Source organism: Embiotoca jacksoni, unplaced genomic scaffold, assembly GCF_022577435.1.
Source record: "Embiotoca jacksoni isolate LCO1_2020_lvr unplaced genomic scaffold, fEmbJac1.0.p SCAF_93, whole genome shotgun sequence".
Classification (NCBI taxonomy): domain Eukaryota; kingdom Metazoa; phylum Chordata; class Actinopteri; family Embiotocidae; genus Embiotoca; species Embiotoca jacksoni.
This window is the reverse complement of record NW_027185451.1, coordinates 823,463-845,384: the sequence shown is the minus strand read 5'-3', so window position 1 is coordinate 845,384 and position 21,922 is coordinate 823,463. Positions and strand designations below refer to the sequence as shown.

The window sequence follows — 21,922 nt, the reverse complement described above, 5'->3', positions numbered from 1 at the left end:
CACACACACACACACACCTAAAAAAAACCCCACATCAAATAAGGTTGTCTCTTGCTGCTTTCGCCTCTTTTTTAACTTGTATCTTATGCCTCGTGATTTACCAACTATTGCGGTAGCGCCTCTTCTTCAAAGCGCTCCCACGGGCCCCCGAGGACGCAGGAAGATGTAATGGGACAGAATCAATTGTGTGGAACGCCGGAACAACAACTGGGGCAACAGGACGGACTTTTTTTTTTTTCCCCGGTCATATTTGCAAGACCGTAACACAACAACCGCTTTCTCTTAAACAGACACTTCCTCTTTGCCTTTTTGTGGGTTTTTCCTCATCCGAATGCCTTCGGTGGAGGATCAGGAAGTGTGATTTTGCTGAGCGTGTGTGTTTTTCGCTCTGCCACACCGTGCTTTTTAGCGATTCAGTGTGGAGTCGTTTCACAGAAAAAGTGTTGATGCGCAAAATCTTGTACTTAAAAAAACCTGCATCAAGTGATTCTGGATTCTGAAATAGATTTTTTTTAAGACTTAATGTTTGCAGGCTGCAACAGCTCAGAGCAGATATTCCTCTTCCTGCTTCACATTCACACATGGACGTGTTTACGGAAAAGTGCCTCGACAGTCATTCCGCGCTGGTCATCATTAATTGTTGGCTTTTTGTTTTTAATTTACTTTTTATTTTTTCTGGAGCCAAACACAAATATTCTCGATGTCTTGTGAACAAACAGCAGGTGAGTGAGGTTAAAGGTCCATTGGTGCTGCATCATAAACTCCCGTCGTGTGTTGCAGTTGAATGTAGCCGCCTATTTGTCCTTGAGACTATAAATTGAGCGAGTTTAGCCCCGTCAATTCATTAATTAAAATCAATCGGTCAAACTTGATCATGTATTGCACTTTCCATACAGGTTAGTACAGTTGAAAGTTCATCATAACTATTTTTATAAAATCTTTAAAAAAAATTTTTAAAAAAAAAAACATTTACAGACTATCTTTGATGTAAATCTGTTTGCTTTATTGTAATTTATATTCTAACTCTACTTGTGTTTAATTTCAGGCATTTTCTCTGTTCTATGCTTTTTTTTTTCTATATTTTAAAATGTCCCTTTATATGTGTAATCTTCTTGCTGTAAAGCACTTGGAGCATTTCTTCTATGAAAGATGCTATACCAATGAAGTTTATTATTACTTTATTATTTGTCCATTAATTGTTCTTCGATGCTCTTTTCTTTGCTTCGGTTTGTGCTTTTACTGTAATCTTGTCTCATTATTGCACATGAAAAATGTAGTAAGATGATGAAGTGACCGAGTTGTATCGAGAAGTCTTGCCGGTGAAAGGTGACGCGTTTTATTCCTCCCCTGAGGCTAGAAGTTGCTCAAAAAAACCAAAAGTGCGTGACTGAAACTACGAATCTCACCGTCCAGTCCGCAGGTCTGCGAACACTCCGACCACGACGACCACTCGGACAGCTGACAGTTGACGGGACAGTCGACCACGCAGGAGATGTTCATCTGCCACTTCTTCTCCAGGTTCAGCTGCGGCGGCGTGTGGTTTTTTTGGGGGGGAGGGGGGGGGAAATGAAGCCGGTTATTTCATGAGGACTTCCATCATCGGATCCCCTCACAAAAAAAAACACATCGAGGCTGCTGTGAGAGCCGGCCTGACTCGATGGGATTTTTTTTTGTGAATGAGCCAGATGATGAAGCGGGCCAAGGGTTAAATAGCTGCGGGGACGGCTCTGCCACCGCCTGACGGCTACAATTACAGCGAGCCCGAGACACATTATGAATGAATAAAACGCTCAGCCCCGAAGCAACGGCAGCAATCTCTGTACGGGAAATATTCCTGAATATTTCATGTCGCCGTGGGCCGACTAGTCCCTGGAAGGGTGCGACGATGTATCGTAACGAGTGACGCGATTAAGTCATTCGGAGAAACTAGTGCGTCAAAGAAAGAAAGTACCAAAAAAAAAAGTGCAAAAGCTACAAAACGAGGAATTTTTTTTGGGAAGAAATCTCACCTCCTCGCAGAATTTCATGTCGACCGATTTGCCGTCGCTGCGAACGCAGTCGAGCATCCGGGTCTTGATGCCGCTGCCGCACACGGCGTTCGGACTCAGCTGACAAGTGCTCCAGTCTGAAGAGAAAAAAAAGAAAAACATGTTCATGCTTTTATTTTTGTCTGTTCATGCTAAAAAAAAACTGGTGTATAATAATCAAAGTTGCGGAGGCCTGCGGGCGTCATACCAACGGCACAGTACAACATAGTATTTGTGATTGTTTTTTAAAGTGTAATATTACATAAAGATGCCCGGCACTACCGCTGCCTTTTTTTTCTTTTATCTTTGAGCATCACAAGGTGACTTTGTTACATTTTCTGCATTTGTTTTCTTAAACATCAAAAGCAGCCCAAGAAACATTTAGAAGAAGTCACGAGCAGCAGCGAGCTGACTGTAAAAAATGTCGGCAAATGACGTGCTGTTCACGACACCTTTACATCAACAGCAGCTTCCACGCAGAGACTAATGAATAGTAACACATAATGAATTGCATAAATATGCAAAAACACAACTGGCATCTCCGGTATTTTCTAAAACTAATTTCATCTACTTAAGATGAATAACTCAAAATAAACATCATTAAAAAAAAAATACGCTGCACATTCAAAAACAGAAAAGTCCTCTCGACTTCATTAAAGCAACTCGTTGCTGAAGGAAAAAGCTCCGTTTCCAATGATGCTGACATACCAAGTCTCCAAAGCTTGATGTCTAAATCCTCATAAGGAAAATGTAAATTAGATCTGAGTGGGAGCCTGCCATGTTGTATTGTATTGTGTATTTTGTGTTTTCACAGTTTTACAAAAAAAAAAAGGCAGAAATCGTAACTAAAAAAGTCTTAAAACTGTACTCCGATTTGCTCGGTCCTTATTTCAATGATTTAACATCACCTATCTGTCAAGTTCAAGCTGTGCACAGCAAGAGCAGAATAAGACTGTTACATCTGTGCTAACATAAATCTATATCACTTACTTTGCTGTTTATTTATCTATTTTTTATTAATCATGCAATATTCTTTTTTAGCATTTTGTCATATCGTCACGAAAATTGTTATTGCGGAAAAACCCTGAAATATCATGGCTTTTTTTTTTCAGGCCGTTATCGCCCTCCAGTAGTCTGAAATAAGACCGGCGCACATTTGGGACCTCACACGGTGTTTTGTTACCTCTGAGCTCGACCAGAAGGCAACTTAACCACGTACAGCAAATATTTACCAGCAGGGGTCGCTGCTGTTGATTTTTTTTTTTTTTTTTTTAAGCCTCCCGGTGCGAGCAGCTGTAGAAACGGCAGGTTGTCGTGATTCAGACGGAAGCAGAAAGAGAAATAAAACAAAAAAACAAAAAAAAAAAAAAAATGGAGAGGGAGGGAGGGAGCGAGCATTCAAGTCACAAGAACTTCTGTACTTGGACGTGTTTTGCAGTTGAAGGCTAGGTGATGCGAGGGGGCGGCGGCGGCGGGGGGTGCGACAAAACACGAGGAGACACTTGTTCGGGAGCGTTCAAATGCTTCAGCTGTCAACACGTTCTTTACACTTCACAACGGATAAATCCCCCCCCCCCCCCCCAAAAAAAAAAAACAACAAAAAAAACAAAACGGTGAGAAGGAACCGTGGAGTGTCTCAAGCTTTTATTGTTTTTTAGGGGGTGAACACTGTTCGCCGCGTGTTGCCACCTTGTTACTTTGAAAGTTGTTTAGCTTAAGTTTCTTTATGTATAAATATAAATATATATATATATATATATATATATATACAGCACGTTCCCGGGGAGCACGGAGACCATGATTTTCATATGAAATATCAATTGTATATATATATATATATATATATATATATATATATTATTTTTTTTATTTATTTATTTATTTTTTTTAAAGGATTTTTGATATGGCGTATTGACACGGTGCAACACTATCAAATTAATTAGCAGCTACATTGCTGACACGGCGCTAAAAAAATTCCCCAAGCCGCGTATCTGGATGGATCTTTAAGGGAAGTGCACGGCACGCATGCAAAATGAACCACTTCCAGATGACTCAGCAGAATGCGGCCTCGCATTCGCCATATTGCAAGTTTGACTTCAGATTTGCAACATTACACATTTGCTGTCCTTCTGTCTTCGCCATAGAAATAATCAGTCGAGAGCGTACACACGGCTTCACCAGCCGCCAACGGACGATTATTTTGTCCTTTAAGGTTTTCTAACAGCTCTCTTCAATCCAATAAATCTACCTGCCATCGGTCTGCTTTCCGTGCCAGCGTAGAGCTGCGCGCTCGCGTCCGAGTTCCCTTCTTTGTGGAAATAATCAGGATTTTAAAAAGCAGCACCACTGCAAGTTTTCCCCCCCGACAAACCTCAGCAGTTCAAAAGAAAAAAAAAAAAAATCAGAGCCTTAAGAGACTGAACCTTGCCGCCCCCTAAAAAAAAAAAAAAAAGATTTCTCTGAAGAGGAAAGGCATCGTTTCATACCCGACTTAGGGTGTCAAACGCATTTAAACAACCACAGCGTGCAGGATGTTGTCACAAGAATATACATAAATAAATTTAAAGAAAAAAAACACTGCAACAACAGGGAGGCCGAGGTATCGCTCGCGAAGTGTGCCATCCGCCGACAAAGAGGGGTTGGCTGTTTTTAGCTGCAGCGAGCTCGTTCGCCGAGCCTCAACTCGGGGAAATTGTGTTTCCTTCTTTGCAAGGACTCTGGGGACTGAAAATAGCGAGACTGCGAGAAGAAAGAAAGAACGACAGCAAGAGACGAGAAAGGAAGACGGCGAGAAGAGGAAGAGAGGAGTGCGGGGAGGAGCGGCGTGGAAGGTCCGCATCAACAATAGGAGGAAAAGAAATATATGAAAAAAAGTAGTGCTTTACGCCCAATGATAATATCTGCTCGTATATTATGTGCACACACCGCGGGAAACCTGCGCGCCACTGTGAACCCAGCAGCGGGGATTATATGTCACGTCAGCGGAGGCAACAAATCCTAATGAAATACAGAGCGGGCGGCTGGTTCTCTTTGTGTATTAAAATAGTTTTTTGTTTGAGTGAAATGTGAAAGAGTAACCTCAGTGACGCGTGATGTGGAGGTGTGAAAATCCCGCAGATTAGAGGAGGGAAGCTCGGGAGAGCTGCCAGCTCAAATCTCGTTTGGAAATCTTTTCTGTTGACAGTTAATCAAAAAACGTTCCGCTGTCGGGCAGTCGTTGCCGAGGCGCCGCTGAGCAAGGCATTCGACCGCGGAGGCCAAGAGACGAATGTTTTTACCGACTCCTTTCATCTTTTGGGCTTTATAGGTCGGAAAAAAAAAACATAAACGCGCGCCGATTGTCAGCCTGAAATGTGGAGCGGACTCCACGGACCTAAAGCTGGCGTCTGCTGCGCTCGCTGACGGACACACAGAGATCAGAGGACTGTAATGGGACTTACAAAAACGCTCTGCAAAACGCAGCAGAGACTCTCACACCGAGACGGGAAGTAACAGGTGCTCATAAATTATGTAAATAACATACAATGCAATATTTTTTAATATTTGTCGGCTGGATCGCAAACGGGACCGGGGGGGGGCCAGGGGGTGGTGGTGTGTGTGGGGGGGGGTGTTTATAAAGAGCGACCATTAATGAGCGAGTGAGAGACGCAATCGACCTCTCAGACACTTTCATTTTGTCAAAGTAGCTCTCAGAGAGAGAAAAAAAAAGAAAAAAGGTCAGAGACCCCGGCGCTAAACTGATAAACAACAGAGTTCCATTAACGTTACACAATCACGAAACACGGCTCGATTAAAAACCTTGCGAGGTCTGTAATTATCTTACCCAAAGAAACACAAGCGATAAGCGCTCGGCAGAGTAATAAGACATTTTTTTTTTTTTTAGATGAGCTATTTATTGATTGCTGTTGTTGCTGTTAAAACAGCTGATGAGCTCATTCTGCTGCGCCTGCAGCGTTGTTCACGGTCAGTTTTTAAAAGCTTTTTTTTTTTTTTTTACATCTGTGATTTGGTTATGGTTAAGAAACATTGAGCCGGAGTACATATGACCTCGGAGTGTGAACGCATCGCCCCCCGCCAAAATATTCTGCGACTTTTATTATTTTACCCGGAAAATCAACGTGTTTTTGTTCCCTCTGTTTAACACACTCAATAAAACGCACTGATTCTTCTGTCCGGCAGCGGTTTAGTGAAAAAAGAAACACTTTTGTGTGGCTGTTCAGGAAGCAGCTGCAGCTTCCTTCGGACGTCTTCATTTGAAAATCCTTTATGCGCTCAAAAACGGTGAGCATTGGTACACGAGTAGGCCATTTGGAAGAAAGCACAAGTTAACCATAAATGTAGGCTTTTATTTTGACACCTGTAGCGACGGAGGAAGCAGGAAGTAGCAAGAGCTGTAAAGTTGCGGGGAGCATCGGTCGCATCGTAAGGCTGTTTATATTTAGCTGTTAATCACAAAGCGGTCGATTAAGATGTGGTTTGTTTTGCGTTTTCCTTTTCTAGTTTAACTCCCGGTTCAACGTCGTCAACCCGACTTATTCTTCGATGAAGTCATTTAAAAGCAGCTCTCATTCCCGGCTCTTGAGAAGGAGTTTTGGGGGCCGGCTGTTTATTTCTGTTGACACTTCGGAGAGACCGGTACAAGCACGCTGTCACCTGGCTGTCAACGTTTTCCTGAAAGAAAAAAAACTCGGCTGGGTCCTTCCTCTCCGCTGCAACTCTGGAGCTCGTTTTCCTCCTTTTACCTGTGATGTTGTAGAAGTAGTTGAAACAGTTGAGGTTCAGGCCGCAGAGCTCCTTGTCGGCGGACTCCGGACACCGTCTTCCCACGCCGGGGGACCTCAGGGTGTACGCTGTCCTCACTCGACTGTTGGTTCTGATGCAGGGCTGCAACAGAGACTCCCAATTAACAAAACAGGAGCCTTTAAAACGCGTTAGTGATTAAGCGGCCCGATATCTTTCCCGAGTCACAATAAGCAGCGTTCCAGGCGTACGTGTCCCGACTTGAAAGCGGCGCCGTGGGGTTCTTGACGCGACGATGTCTGTGTTTATTAAACATTAATGGCGCTATACTGCGTAAAAAAAAAAAATGGGGCCACACTTCATTTTAGATTTCTTACGTTTAGACATTCTCCCATCCTGCTTATATGCCCGTTTTCCCCCGGGGGAAAGGGTGTCTCACACTCACACACACACACACACACACACACACTAAAAAAAAAAAGGAAATAAAAGGAGGGGGGGGGGGCAGCGACAGCCCTTTGACCAACCCCGTCGCCGGCAAACGATGAATAAAACATTGCGAGGACGGCCCCCGCTGGTGCCGCCGCAGACTCCACGTCGAGATTGGAATTGTGGGAAGTTCGGCGCGTCGGGGCGCTTTTTGGGGGAAAGGACAAAGGAGGCGTGATTAACAATGAACGGGACGCTGCGGAGAGAACGGCGGGTGAAGCCGGAGCAGTTAACGTGAATCGGAGGCGTCGGAGGGGCGCGGACAGGATGTTCTGACACCTTACGAGGTTTTTTTGTTTTTGTTTTTGTTTTTTTTAGGGGGGCGGGCAAAAGGTACGACTGCTCATGCACCGTGTGTGTGTGTGTGTGTGTGTGTGTGTGTGTGTGTGTGTGTGTGTGTCGCGCGGTGATGAAATGGAGGGTGTTTGAAAAGTCGCCTTGTTTTTGGCCGTTTCAGTTGGAAAAGGTCGCAGGTCGTGATGCAGAGGATATATATATATATATATATATATATATGTCTATTGTTTATCTGTCACATTTGACTTATTTTACCGTCAATTTTTTTTTTACGATGAAACGAGTGTTTATGAACTAAATCCCCGGCGGCGTTGAGTATCTTGCGAGCTATTTCTGAAAATACAACAATGATTACGATTACATCAACACAATGAGTGCAACACCTGTGCAATAACACCGCACCATTTGCGCTACGCACAATTGCACCATTGTTTTATCTGTGTCTATATAAAGGTGGTTCCATATAAGGTGAAAACACCTTACACGTCAGCTGTACATATGTATTTACGTCTTTTGAGCTGTATATATATATATATATATATATATGTCTATTGTTTATCTGTACGTACATCGAGAGCAAGTCGCAACCGGAGTCAAAGTCCTTGTATGTGTAAACATAGCAGACAAATAAAGGCAATGCTGACGAAATAATTTCTGCAGTTTGTGTCTGTCTGCTGGATGATGTTCACACATTAGCTGTAACATCTTCAGTTTCTGCGCTACGTCACCCGAAGAAAACTCCAGAAATATAAGCGCGCACGCGTGTGTGTGCGTGTGCGTGCCACTAAATGTAAGTTGTAAAAACTGCTGCTGAGTCTTTATCATAAATCATCTTCCCTCCACTGCTGAACGCACGGTGAGCACATTGTAATATAAGTGAGATATCAGCCATTTTTCTCCCTCCTTCCAAGTTCATATATCTCTTTTATTCCACCTTGGTGGACGAGAAATAACCTGTTGACAAAGATTCAAACGCCGCTCGCAGTAATGCGGTGCAGCTGTGCTTTGAATTCTTTGAGGCGCGGAGAAAAAAATATTTCTGACAAGAAAGCGTTATCAGGATAAATCTCGGCGGGGCTCCGCCACAAGTCCGACGTTCTCGTGTCCGCCCGGCGGCAGTCGGCCGAGCGTGCCGTCGCCGCCGCTTTCTGATCTGGGTCCGGCTCTCACCAGGCTGCAGCGGCTCCAGGGGCTCCAGTCGTTGAGGACGCAGTCCTCCGGGCAGGGCAGCCGGCTCTCCCGGGCCCCCAGTGGCATCTCCTCCGGGTCGCACAGGTAGTCCTCGACGGACTCGGACGGGCCGTCGATGGTGTTGAGCATGCACCTGTCGGGTCGGGTGGAAAAAAAAAACAACCCAAAAAAACCAAACAAAACAAAAAACACAGAGTTTGACCTTATTTTAGATTCTGCTGTCATGCTCCGGAGTCAGACGCTGTGTTTTAACAGGACGTGGAGCTGGCAGCAACACGAAGTACCTGACAACCTCTGCGGTTCTCACAGAGCAGGATGTGGACCTCAAGGTCAATTTTATGAAAAGAGAAATGTACTCTCACCCTTATTTTCACATTCATTTTATGCTTTGACCAAATAAATGAACCCAAACAAAGAGAAACACTGGATTTCATTTTTACATTAGAACCATTTGCTTGACACGTTTAAACGGTAGGCATTCAGGGAACATCAGTCTAATTGTAGATCCACAAAATACTCCCCGCCTCAATTGGAAATGTAAAGAAAATGCATCCAGGAAAAAAAAAACATGCACATGCTGCTGAATTCATGCTGTTGTGACACAAAATGTGCGCGAAGAGCGATTGATCCGCTACTCTTCACATAAAAGAAGCTGATTCCGCCGGTTTGGGTGGAGCTCAGCTATGTGAAGAAATGTTACTACCCCGTGAGAAGCTCTCGGACACTTTCATTACGTCGAAGCAGGTCTCAGAGAGGTTGGAGACCCCTTGCACTTAATGCAATACTTACTTACGTATATATTAATGCATCCAAAACAATGCAAATGTCAATAGTGAGATAGAATGATAAGATGGGTTGATAAATACCTGACTTTTCTGGTCTGGACTCCTTCGCCGCAGTTCTCCTTCAAATCCACGTTGCTGACTTTCCAGACGCTCCACGGCTCGGCCACCCACACGTACTGATTGCAGTCGCTCTGGCACGGCACCACCTCGTACACCTGGCGGCGACATCGTCAACACTTTTGGAGCGGATCGGAGCGGCAGATCAAGCGTGGCCAGACGGAGAGTTTTCCTTCTCTAAAAACTGTCTTCAGAATAATCCCAGTGGGCGTGGCTAAACTGACAAGTATCATCGCCGTGGCAACGACGAAAGCCTGTGTGATTTTTTTTTTATATATATATATATAGATAGATTTTTATGAACATTTCATCTTAGCCGTGCGGGTTTGTCAGTTAAATTCTGCCTAATACGCAGCGATTCTTTGGCTCAGCTCTCCGAGGTTTAACTCAAGCCAATGAGATTATTTCTGCCCTCAAGAGGCAGAGACGCTCTCTCTGAAAACCGCCAGTCCGCCACAGCGCAGCTTGTTTACTTACAGTGAGTGTAATGTGACTGTGTACATTTATCTGACGGTGAACCCGTCGAACACCCGTAACATCTGCGACTACGTGAGAAAATAGCTGAGGAAAGCAGCTCTTACCTGGGCCTGTGGCGGTGAGTCATATCCAGCGAAGCATTGGATTAAAAAAAAGGAGACAGATGGATTAATGAGCGCGAGCCAACTGTTCATATAGTGCAGAACCAATGATTAATGCAACAGTCGAGAGGACATAATCAGAAAATCCTCTGGCGTAAATACCTGTGAACTTAGGCGACACGCACGCACGCACACGCGCACGCACACACACACACACACACACACACACACAACCTTAATCTGCATCTGCTGGTACTCACAGGCCTGGAGAGCATTTCCCTATTTTTTTTTTTTTTTTACAAATCATGGAAACCATAAGAAATCACATGTTGAGGGATTAACGTGGTGGACGGGATCCATTTATAGAAGCCGTTGCGTTTTTTTTTTTTTTTTTTTGCAGTGTCGCTGCTCAGCAAAAAAAAAAAAAAATGAGTGCAGCAATAATGAGCGGAAGGTAAAGGAAAAGCTCTGCAGACTCTGCTGTTCATTAATAATTAATTTCTTTCTCCCTCTCTCTGGTGTTGGATATGCATATTAGGTATCATACTTGTAATAAGTACAGATATATCGTAGCACAGTTCATACATATTCAAGAAAAACAATGGCGAGGGGAGGAAATCTTTCGTTTTTCAATTTAATCTCCTGCTCAGCCTGAAAGTCAAAGAATTCCTTAGATTTCCTGGTTTCCGTTTGGTCGTCGGTACCTGGTTGATGTGGTCCAGTTTGGGACACGGCCGCCCGCCGTTGTAGGGTTTCTCTCGCAGCCATTTGGAGCGAACTTTGACCCCGCTACCGCAGGACTTGCTGCAGCGCGACCAGTTGGACCACTCGCTGAGTTTACAGTCCGAGGGACAGGGGATGATGCACGCCTCCTCGATATAACCTGGAAGGAGGACAAACAAGGACATATTTTTATTTTGAAAATATGTTTTTAATGTTTTTAATGGCGGAAGTGTTTTTTTTTTTTTTCTTTTCAAGTTTGTGAACTGTAAACTTAAAGGGTTGATTATTTGTAAGGTGGCAACAGACATCAGAAGAAGAAACAAAGGCTAAAAGACTGATTTGCTACTTTTCATGCTGTTTCAATAAATTATTGGACGGCATACTGTAGTCGGTTGCTAATTATTTCAGGGGGAAAAAAGGATTCACCGGGAAAGAAATGATTAATAAGAAATTTTGCTTTGAAATGAAAAACCTTTGTTCTCCCTGGATGCCACCAGCAGGATCTCAGCCTCAGATGTAGAGAACGTCTGCTTTAAAGAAAAACAGCCATGTTTTGGGCTCTTAAAGCCTGAGATTCGTGTTTTCTTACATGAAACTACTTTTGTCCAAATCCTCAAAAAGCCTCGTTTTTTTTTTTTTAAACATTTTTTTATATATATATTCAACAAATGAGCATTAAAATTCAAGATCTCCTGAAATGTTTCGATAGAGAAAAACACCCAGCACGAAGATCTCCGGAAAGAATTGACCAACACGTACACGAACGAATCTGAATGAGGCGTTTGATTTTCAGCCCGGTGGAATGAGAAACACGGTCCACATTCAAGGGAACAATTTTATGGTCTGTTATACAAAAAAAGTCTACAACAAAAGAAAAAAAATCTACCAAAGCGGTGGTTGGGTCTGGCAGCAGGCTTCATTATTTCAATCCATTTTTCTGCAGCTCAAAGGGTCATGACAGTCAACGGCGTGGTGTTTTGATAACCTCTGATTTCATAACGAACGAGTTTCAGTCAAATGTGGTGACAGAGATGATTCATCCGAGACCTCTGGTTTAGCGTACTGCAACTTTTATCTTGTATTATTATTTTAAGTGGCCTTTAGTTGTTCTGAGAAAGTGTGTTTAGAAGGCCGTTGCATTTTTTTTAGATTTACATAACAGTGCTGGCCTGTAAATCACTTTAGCCTTTGATTAAGAAAATCGATGAGGTGAATGAGGCGGGAAAGTGGAGGTTCTCGCCGGGTGTCCTAATCGCTTCCTATTTCTGAATGCGGGCTCCTCTTTCAGACTGCTTTTTCTTTTGTTAAGCGAAAGACATGTGATGCTGCGCTGATGACGGGTTTGCTGAGAACACACTTCCCATGAAAGAAGAGGAATCCCACGCCGGCTAGAGAGTCCTCACAAATCAATCTTGTCAATCTCTAGTATTTTTCTCACTTCTTTTTTTTTTTTATATACTTGTGAAAAAAAAAGTCTCGCTGGTCTATTCATGCTTTTTTGCTGACATACCGAGCTGCCAAATACCAACAACATCCATTCAGCGCTGCCTACTGAGCTCTTCTGAAGCAAATAGAGGATCATTAGATGGGACACAAACAGCCTCCCGCTCCGCCGTCCTCTCGCAATCTTTCATATTTCCTGAGTTGGTTCAACAGCTGAAAAAAATGAAGTCGAAGCTTCGCCGCCTCCTCTAACCTGTAGGCTACCACGGCTTTACAAAAAAAACAAGCAGAGGGCAGTGTCGGCATGTCGCTACAGATACGGTCAATTTTCGACGATACACAATCGAAACTCCAGTTTAAGATGCGAAAATATCGCCCCGGGGCTTGATAACGCTATTAAAAAAAAAGGGCTGTCCGAATCTGAGAGGTTATCAGAGCAGCAATAATTTGTATCTTCCGTATTACCTGCTGCTCATTTACCGACAGTGAGGTAAACAGTAGATTTAGGCCACGATTTTTGAGCTAAGAGTCAATCATTTTTGCCCGGTGACCCCAGCAGTGGCGTTACCGAAATCATTTGGGTGACCTTTTACTTTTAGTGCACACTTTGGTGTGAAAATGGACTCTGATAACAGACAACATTCTTCTGCGGTGGGGTAAAAAAAAAAGAAAAAAGAAATCGAACAATTGTAGGGTTTAGTTAATGAAGACATTTTGCGAGTGATGACTGATACCGCTCTGGTGCGGGCCCCCCGTACAGGTCTGGGAAATTGGCTTTTCTCCATTTCTCATGAAAGCTTTCAGAACTTCATGTTACGTTTGGATTATCTGTGCGAGGTTTTTTGGCAAAAACAAAGTCCAGATTAGGAGAATTGTGAATTGGAATAATGAAAAGGGTGCCGTATCATGTTCTGTCCGATTTCAGCTGAAGAAACTTAAGTGCTGAAAAACAAAGGTTTTAGTCAGGCTGCAAGCCAAAGACAAGTCGCTGCACGAGGGGTAGAAAAACACTGAGTGTTGTTCATTTCTGTGTGCGGTGTACTTTAATCTAACAACAAGGAGAGATCAGCAAAAGTGTTGAACTGGAGAATCCCTCCTTTTATTTTTCCTCGACAAAAAGGGAGAAGCTCGTTCCTCGAAAACTCTTTCGCAAGGTGGATTTTTGGAGCTTAAATGTGGGGCTTAAACTGAACTCAGCTGGAGAGGACAGTTGAAGGGTGACCTCACCCTGCTCGCCCAAAACTGAGCCGCAAGATTCCTCGAAGCTAATATGATTAGAAAATAAAAGTCCACTTAATCCAGTCAGAACTGGAGTCCTGGCAGCTCTTCGGGAAACGAATACATACACAGTGACATGATGATTCCCCCCCCCCCCCCCCCTACCCCTACACCCCCCGCCCCACACACACACACATTTTCACCTGACCTCCTTTTCTGCCGGCTCCCCAGATCAGCACTTCTTACATCCACACCTCGCTGAGTTCAGCACGGCCTCTTGAAATAGCTTCACCACCTTTGACCGAGTCCCTACGGTTACGTCCAGTCACTCTACATCTCACACGCCGTCACTTGGAAGTTCGCTCGGTGCAAATCCGGCCGCAGTTCACTTGTAGTTCAACTGATATAAACCCGTTAGGTGTCTCGCCTCCTCCGGGAAGCTTCTGGGCCGGTTCCAGGTAGGAGATCACCCCGGCTGCCTTTTAGAAGTCGACTTCAATCTGGCACGAGCTCCGCGTTGTAGTTCCCAAAACAATTGTCGCAGCTGTAGATAACTTCCTTAACTGTTAAATACCCCATTTCACCCTGATAATGTGAACAGTTTTACTGCTCGTACTCTTAAACCTACTAAAGATAATTGTGGATATTTACATAACTGCCTCAAGAAGCAGCCAACATTTAAAGACGTTTCGCCTTAACATAAGCCTGTGAGCCTCAAATAAGTGGTTCTAACAAATGACAACATGTTAGCTCAAATTGTGCCCAAATGAAATGGTACCAACGAGGCCTTTTGGTGCTAAAATTGCTCCGTAACTTTTTCTTTGCACAAGCAAGAAACCAAAATGCATTTCTAGCAACTTGTCAAGATGTTACGTCTTGAAAGGGATAAATTGATGCAGAAGTAAAGGACGACCATATAATGTGGCAAATATAAAAAGTACAACAGATGCTCAGCGATCCATTTGTTAAAGTCCCCAAAGTTACAGAACTTATTGCTGCTTCCTCCATAACTCCAAACCCATAACTTCTCTGCCTTTCTGTCAGGAAACTTTCTAAATTCAAGTCATATTCTGGACTTTTCAATTTTTCATTAGTTGTTTTGACAAGTAGGAAAAAAACCCAAAATATGGTTGCCATAGAAAAAGGTTGGTTCAAGATCCTCACTGGCCCCGACACGAGTCGATGGACATTATTTTAGACTACACTGCGTTTCCCGCTGTCGTATTTAACCCAACATAAAATATTCATGTGTAAAATGATACAAATAAATGATACACATCAATTCAACCACCCACAGAAAAATACAGTACAAACTGAAATGCACATTAGTTTAAATGCGGCTGAACTGATGTTCGTTCGATCACATTTAATATGGCTGCTCTCCAAAACAGTTCTTACTCTCCGTTTGCACCAGTTGTTCTCGCAATAACGTCCGGCTGAGTTACCGTACCGTCGGTATCTGACACCGAATTTCATGTGCTTGACGGGTGGTTGGCTTTTTTGGCTCCAGGAATAATCCAACATTATTGGATGATTTTTTTTTTTTTTGACCAGTTACACCCTCTGCACCACAATAATCTCCAAGGCAATGGAGACAGCCCTAATCCCCGGGTGCTCGGAGAAATAACTGCGGGGGCTCTATGCTCAGGTTGGAGCAAAGGGAAATCGAAAAAAAACAGAGTCACCACAGGCCACGAGGACCCTTTGATGTTCTTTTCTAACCTTATCAGAGTCCTCATACCATGATAGCACACGGCTAACATGTTGCAACCCTCAAAACAGCATCGGCTCAATTATATGGCGCCGGCTCTCGCCGTGTTCCTCCTGTTATTACAAATATGGGTCGTCATGCGCCGACAAATCTGTTCACTGCTGCACCGCTCAAGTTCACAGGGCCTTGGCAAGATGCTCGCCCTTAAGCTTTACCCTTTATGGCTTCCCACAGCGACTGCCTTCCCTCCCCCCTTTCACCACATCCTGCTAGGATGAGGCCAAGGCCCCCTGAGCCATCCCGTAATATTAAGTCACAGTGAAGGTCAACGCATCACGGGTTGCTTAGAGATAAGATATATATATATATATATATATATATATATATATATATATATATATATATAAGTGATGTCAAATATATATAGGACATGGCAGGGGACTTATTGCTCGATTTTCTCTGACAACACCATCACCTTTGACACAATTCAGTGGAACTACAGCCATTTAAATGTTACTTCTTGGTTGAGTATTTCCACTGTTTCCATTTTTTCAAGTAGCTCTATTTTATTGTCATATCATTTGAGTACTTAAACTTTCTGTTGAGTACTTCCATTGTTTTGTTGAACAATTACGTAGCCTTTTGTTGAGAAGTTACATTTGTCAACCCCTGGCTGGATCTTTTTTTTTGTTGAGCAGTTATTGTTTTGTTGAAACAGTTTAGGGGATTGAAAACTCTCCAGGTGGAAAATGTGTCTTTTCAGACCGACAAGTTGATGGCAGAACGGCCCAATTTCAGTCAGTGTCTTGAGTCTCCTCATTCTCGACTCGGCCTTGATTATATTGAACCTGACAAGACACTAATTAGATCTTCTTGTGGCTGACTGCAATTATTGCGGGAAACTAATACAATCAGTCATTTGGATGTCACTGATTATTACATTCCTGCAGTCGAGCGCGACTTTGAGCAATTACACGGCTAAGAAAATACATCCCTATAAATTTCAAAAATCCTTTTTTCAATATGTTTTTCTCTGTAGTTCACAATTCTCAAATTGTTAGTTGCTGTGCAAACTGCGAGGAAGAGTTTATTGAAAACAGTTCAGAGCAGCGTTCACGATGATTCAGTTATCTTGCCTCGTGCAGAAAAACTCTCTGCTTCTCATAGAGGAACGAGGCAATATGAAATGTGAGCAATACCGCAGAGCTTGAAACAACGTTCACTTTTAATGATAGCTCCCCCTTTTATTTTCTTTCTGGCGATGTCTGTGGAATGTAGAGATAACAATGGCACAGTTTGCTTGATCGACATCATAGCCGAAGGCAGTGTCAGCCGCAGAGTTGTGGAAGGGCCGTGTCTCCTCCTCTATCAAGATTAAAAGTGGTGATGGCCGAGATAGAGACGATGGCCTCGGAAAAAAATGGAGGAGGGAAGTGGCAGCGCCAACAAGGGAAGAGCGACTGAATAGATGGGAATGAAAAGAAGAGATTTAATGATATCTTTGAGGTTCACATGTACGAAAGCCTCATGAGTGCGGTTTTTGTTTTCTTGTACACCTCAAGGAACATTTGTTGTTTTCTCGGCTCAATGACGCCTGAAGACGAATGCGCGGATGCACACACAAGACACTCACATAGGTGTAAAAATACGCACAAGAGGCTGACGAACACACATAACCCCGTCGTTACGATGTGCTCTCGTCACACCCACACTCAGATTAACCGACGCATATCTGAATCCGTGACTCACACAAGGAGACTAAAACCATGTTTATATATGCACAACAGTGATGTATTCATTTGAACATCTCCCGCATTCTATTTCACAGCAATTTCACAACGAGTTTCTGAGCCCGGGCTCCTTTGCTTGAAGTATTTTGGATCTAAGATAAGACCTTACAACAAGGAGACAAATGATTCTGACAGGAGTGCGCCAGAAAAAGGCCTTCTTTATATGTGAAATTCAGTATTCAGAATGAGTCGCGAGCTTTTCATGGGAGTGGCTTTCATATAGTGCACAAACAAAATCTCACGCTTCAGATGAATATTTAACAGAACAAAAAGTTACTGGCCCGATCCGCAGCCTTCCCAATGCGCTACAGTAGATTCCTCACCTGAAACCATGGAGTCAAGGCTGGCGAGGGAAAACATTATGATTTGCTATATATAGTGCTGCACCTCAAGACTCAATCTTTCTCAATTTTGTTGATATGTGTAGCCACGCAGAGAGCCAAAAACCCACCATTCACTAGTTTTAGCTTTGATTTTAAGGAGAAGTCGCTGAATAGGTGGTGAGACTGACAAAGATTCACCTCCATGATATTGAGTGGATGGCTGAGGGGGTGAAAGACGACATAAATAACAACTTAAATATGCAAATCTTACCAGTGAAATATACAAATACATTACTGACAAGAACCAATAATCAAAATAAACAGTGTACTATAGTGGCTTCAATCCTCCAGTCATGTGGCATTAAAGCACAGCAAAAATGAAGGGATGACATCGTTATCAAACCACAAAGAACGAAGACGGGAATACGACACGTCGGCTTGTTTCATCCGGCCGATGAACGGAAACGATTCCTCACGACTACGCAAAAGAGGAATTCTTTTAAACTCACCGTGGCTGTTGCACCGCGACGTCTCCACCAGCCTGTTGTCCTGGTCGTAGCACACCATGGACTGGTAGCGGTAGCCCTGGCCGCACTCCTTGATGTCGCCCTGGACCTTCATTCCCAGGACGCTCTCCGCTCTGCCTCCTTCGGGCAGGATGCAGTCGGACCACTTCCCCACCGGCTGGGCGTTGTACTTGTCACAGGGGCAGTACTGCGTCTCGCTCAGCGGGTACATCTGCGTGTTCTTGCACTTGTCTTTCTTCTTGCTTCTGCCTGGGGAGCGGAGAGGAACGCAGGTGAGCAGAGTCACACGTCTGTATCGGTAGCTGAGGCTACTTTTAAGGTCTTGTTTGGGATAATTTGCTCACTGGATAAAGATAAATAAAAAGACTTAGACAACACCGGAGCTGCTCCCCTCCTCCCTCAAAGCATCTGGGATACACGCATGGGGGGACAGCAACTCCTGATGATAGATTACATTGGCAAAATAGCTTCATGCAGAGTGCGCTTTTACTGAAACAGCTTGATGTTTTTTATCCCCGCACACGCCAAGCATCGTTAATCATAGATCACTGTGCAAAGAAACTTTTTTTTTTTTCCTCCCGTAGCAGTCCATCATTAGGAGATACTGCTTGGATGGTTTACTTTCTATCAAAGTAAGTGCGTCTTAACATGCCAATTTTTTTTTTTTTTGCATTAAAATTAATTCCAGCTGTGGTTTCGCAAGTTTATCCTGCATCCAGACCACAGCTGCTTGTTGAACTGGACATGAGCAGCATACCGCATGTTACTGGTAGGGATGGGGCACGACTTTTTGAATACTCGAATAGTCGTTATAATCTACATGCGACTGTCGTTCTTCCTTTTTTTTTTTCACCCGTTTGTTTTACCGCCGCCTGGTTGCAATGCGTCACTCCCGTCAGAAGGTGGCGGTAATGTGCCGAAACGCTGCCTGCCAGCCGCCATTACACAACATAAGGAGAAGAAGAACTTTCAGGGATTCAGAGCTTTGCCGGTAAAGCTAAATATTTGATTTGAATATTTTCAATTAAATATCCGATTAAAATCAGATTAGTTTACGAGGAATTTTGGAATCGTAATGTAGCTTGAAATCCTCTTCCCCAGTTGCCGATAACCTTTCCCATAAACACAGCTGTAGGATTGTGGATAAAACCACAAAATCTGCACCCTTTCCTTCCTGATTCAAAGCTAAAGAACAATTAAACCACATCTTCAAAGGGTAATAAATCAAAGGGCTCTAGTCCTCTACACTGAGGTCAGTGGGTCACAAAGTACTTAACTTTCACATCATGGGGGAAAAAAAAAAAAAGCTTCTTAAATCCAGTTTCTCAGTTTAACTTTCCCCTCTCCTGTGAGCTCTTGTGTCGGTGCCTCAATGCGTCACACCACCGTTGTCATTTTGCTTTATGACTGACGCACAAGGAAAGTCTCCGGGGACACGGAGGGATGACGAAGGCCGAAAGGTTCTCTCAGATTTGTTGCTCGTCTCTTGAAGCGCCGCGCCAACAACCGCAACTGCAGCGCGAATGCGTTTTGTCTGAAAAAGGGGGGCTCACAGCAGCGCTCTGTTTGCGCTTCGTGTCCTCACCTATCAATGCCCTCTTTCTGGTGCGGACCCCGACGCAGTCGGCCGTGCAGGACGAGAACTTGGACCAGTTGGTCAGCTGGCAGTCGTCCTGGCAGGGGAGCTGACAGCGCTGAGTGATGGCAGGCATGGCCTTGGCGAATTTCAGACACTGGCTGATGTCGGCCTGCATCCCGTCCAGCTGGCGGCAGGACACAGCTGGAGGAATTAGAGGAAGTCGAGTCAGAAACGGGCTCCATTACGGCATTAAACAGGGCGGAACAGATCGATTAGTAGTCACTGCGAGGATGGGAAGCTTCAAGATGGGGTTGTACGGTCATAAAAAAACAAGAGTATAGCGGTGTAAGATACACATAATGAAGTACTGGATATACCGTAAATGCAACTTTACGGAACTCCCTATCAGTTTTTTATTTAAAGTGAAAAAAATCCAATGGAACATGGTCCCAATACACTTTACAATTACAGTGAATAATATAACAGACAACCAGATTAACATTTCAATGTTCAGGAAATATCAAAACAAAATGCAATAGTGGAATAAGATGGAGCGAAACCAGAGCATACTTAGGGGTGGTGGTTGGAGGTCATTTTAGCCATTATAAGTTTTAACAAAAAGGAAAGTTAAAGACTCCCGTTCTACTGCTGGAAACTCGAGAAGCAACAAGTCAGCCCGCTTTCTGAGTGAAGAGCTCCGTAGGAATAATATGAGGTCTTAAAGTTATGATGGGGCTTCCAGACTTCCATTTTATGCAGCTTTTGAACTTCAAAGGATGATATTGTACATTTTTACTTTGCAGCAATTTGTTGAAACTGAAGTTAAGAATATTTCAGATTCAGACTTTGCAGACAAAACAGTTAGCTTATAAAATGCGGTGCGTGATTTAAAGTTAGGTTTACAGTTTGGAAATAACCCAACTCTACGTTTATTCCACATTGTGCAAACGCAAACATTGCAATGCTGTTGATTGCATCTGTGGACAATAATAATGCAATAGCGAGGGCCATTCTGCATGTCTATCTAATGAAGGAATACTTGACTTTTTGAGAGTCATGTGAGAAATGAAGCTAAAGCCAGCAGCCAGTTAGCTGAGGTCACAAAAGCTTGAGCTAAATGTATTAGTTTGAAAAGCAACAAAACAATCACTTTTTTAACACTTTTAGTTTCAGTATGAATGGAAGATACAAATTTAATATCAAACAGTGAGTTTTATTGCTGCTTTCAGACATATTTTGTCACCATTTGGCGGAGGAGACCGATTCCCTCAGCCGAGCTGGCTGCCGTCAGTGGCTTCGTATTATGAATTTACTGGACAGACATGAGACCGAATCTGCAAGTTCCGTCCAAAATATTGAACTATTCCTTTGGGAAAAAAAATAGTTTTTTTTTTTTTTTTTTATTCTAATGAAATATTGAATCTATGTGCTGGTATTGCTACTTCTACGGGGACATTCAAGATAAAGGCTCGATATACAAAGCTCCTCCAGAGCTGCACATCACGCAGCTTGCTCACAGGCCGTGAGTCTTCCTTATGACAAGTAAAATGACTTTAACGTGTAAAAAGAACAACAACACGCGAGTGCCCCTTTAATTAAGAGATCTCAATACTTCTTCCCCCACTAGTGAGCTACATAACTTCAAATAGAGACTAAAAGAGGGCAGCGAAAAGAGTGTTTGAAAAATAGATCAGAACTGTACAATTCAGATTAGATCTCAAGGAGAGGGGGTTTAATAACAATTACGAGAAGATGCCGACGCAAATGCATCTCTACCTCGATTGGTTTGAAAGTCCATTCATCTTAGACTGTATCACCCTGCTCTTTGTTCTTTCAATAAAAGGGTATTTACTCATGTTGCTGCAATATTTCATTTTGCTGGGATGCAGACGTTCTGCGGTGGCTGTACCTTCGTGGAGAAATCAATCTCTAAGCACATTTTGTGCCCCCACCCCCCGCCGCCCGTTTGTTAGATGTAAAAGCTAATATTTTTTTGTTTCACTCTGTCCATGTACAGAAAACACAGTCCGTGTCATTTGGTCAAAAAAGATTTCTGCCATTTAAGAAGTGACAGAGGTGTGAAAACGAGAGCAGGAGAGGGGTGGGGGTGTTGTGGGGGGGGGGGGGGGGGGTCAGGTGTCACATGGTATCAAATCACTGGAAAAAAAAAAAAAGAAGCTCCACAGAATCTATAACAGTACAGTAAAGCCTGAAGTGGACCTCAAAGCATTTACATGAATACACTGATTTCTTTTTTCCATTAATGCAGCGCAAGCGGAGAAGAAGCGGAAATATAAGCACTAATAATGGTTTTCCATAGGGGCTGGCACATAATGAAATTGATCATTCTGCGTGACCCCCTGAAATTGGATTTTTATGAAAGC

At 43.4% G+C, this 21,922-nt stretch overlaps 1 protein-coding gene across 1 annotated transcript in view; it reads right to left on the bottom strand.

Annotated features, from left to right (window-relative positions):
- The window catches only part of LOC138193736 (thrombospondin type-1 domain-containing protein 7A-like), a 152,803-nt gene that overhangs the window by 30,029 nt on the left and 100,852 nt on the right, over positions 1 to 21,922 (bottom strand). The window contains exons 13-21 of the mRNA XM_069141934.1: positions 19,545 to 19,739; positions 17,942 to 18,208; positions 10,929 to 11,107; positions 10,228 to 10,233; positions 9,611 to 9,744; positions 8,724 to 8,877; positions 6,770 to 6,911; positions 2,010 to 2,125; positions 1,407 to 1,524 (exon numbers count right to left, since the gene is read on the bottom strand). Of these exons, the coding sequence (XP_068998035.1) occupies positions 1,407 to 1,524; positions 2,010 to 2,125; positions 6,770 to 6,911; positions 8,724 to 8,877; positions 9,611 to 9,744; positions 10,228 to 10,233; positions 10,929 to 11,107; positions 17,942 to 18,208; positions 19,545 to 19,739 (1,311 nt within the window). The remainder of the gene's footprint in view (positions 1 to 1,406; positions 1,525 to 2,009; positions 2,126 to 6,769; positions 6,912 to 8,723; positions 8,878 to 9,610; positions 9,745 to 10,227; positions 10,234 to 10,928; positions 11,108 to 17,941; positions 18,209 to 19,544; positions 19,740 to 21,922) is intronic.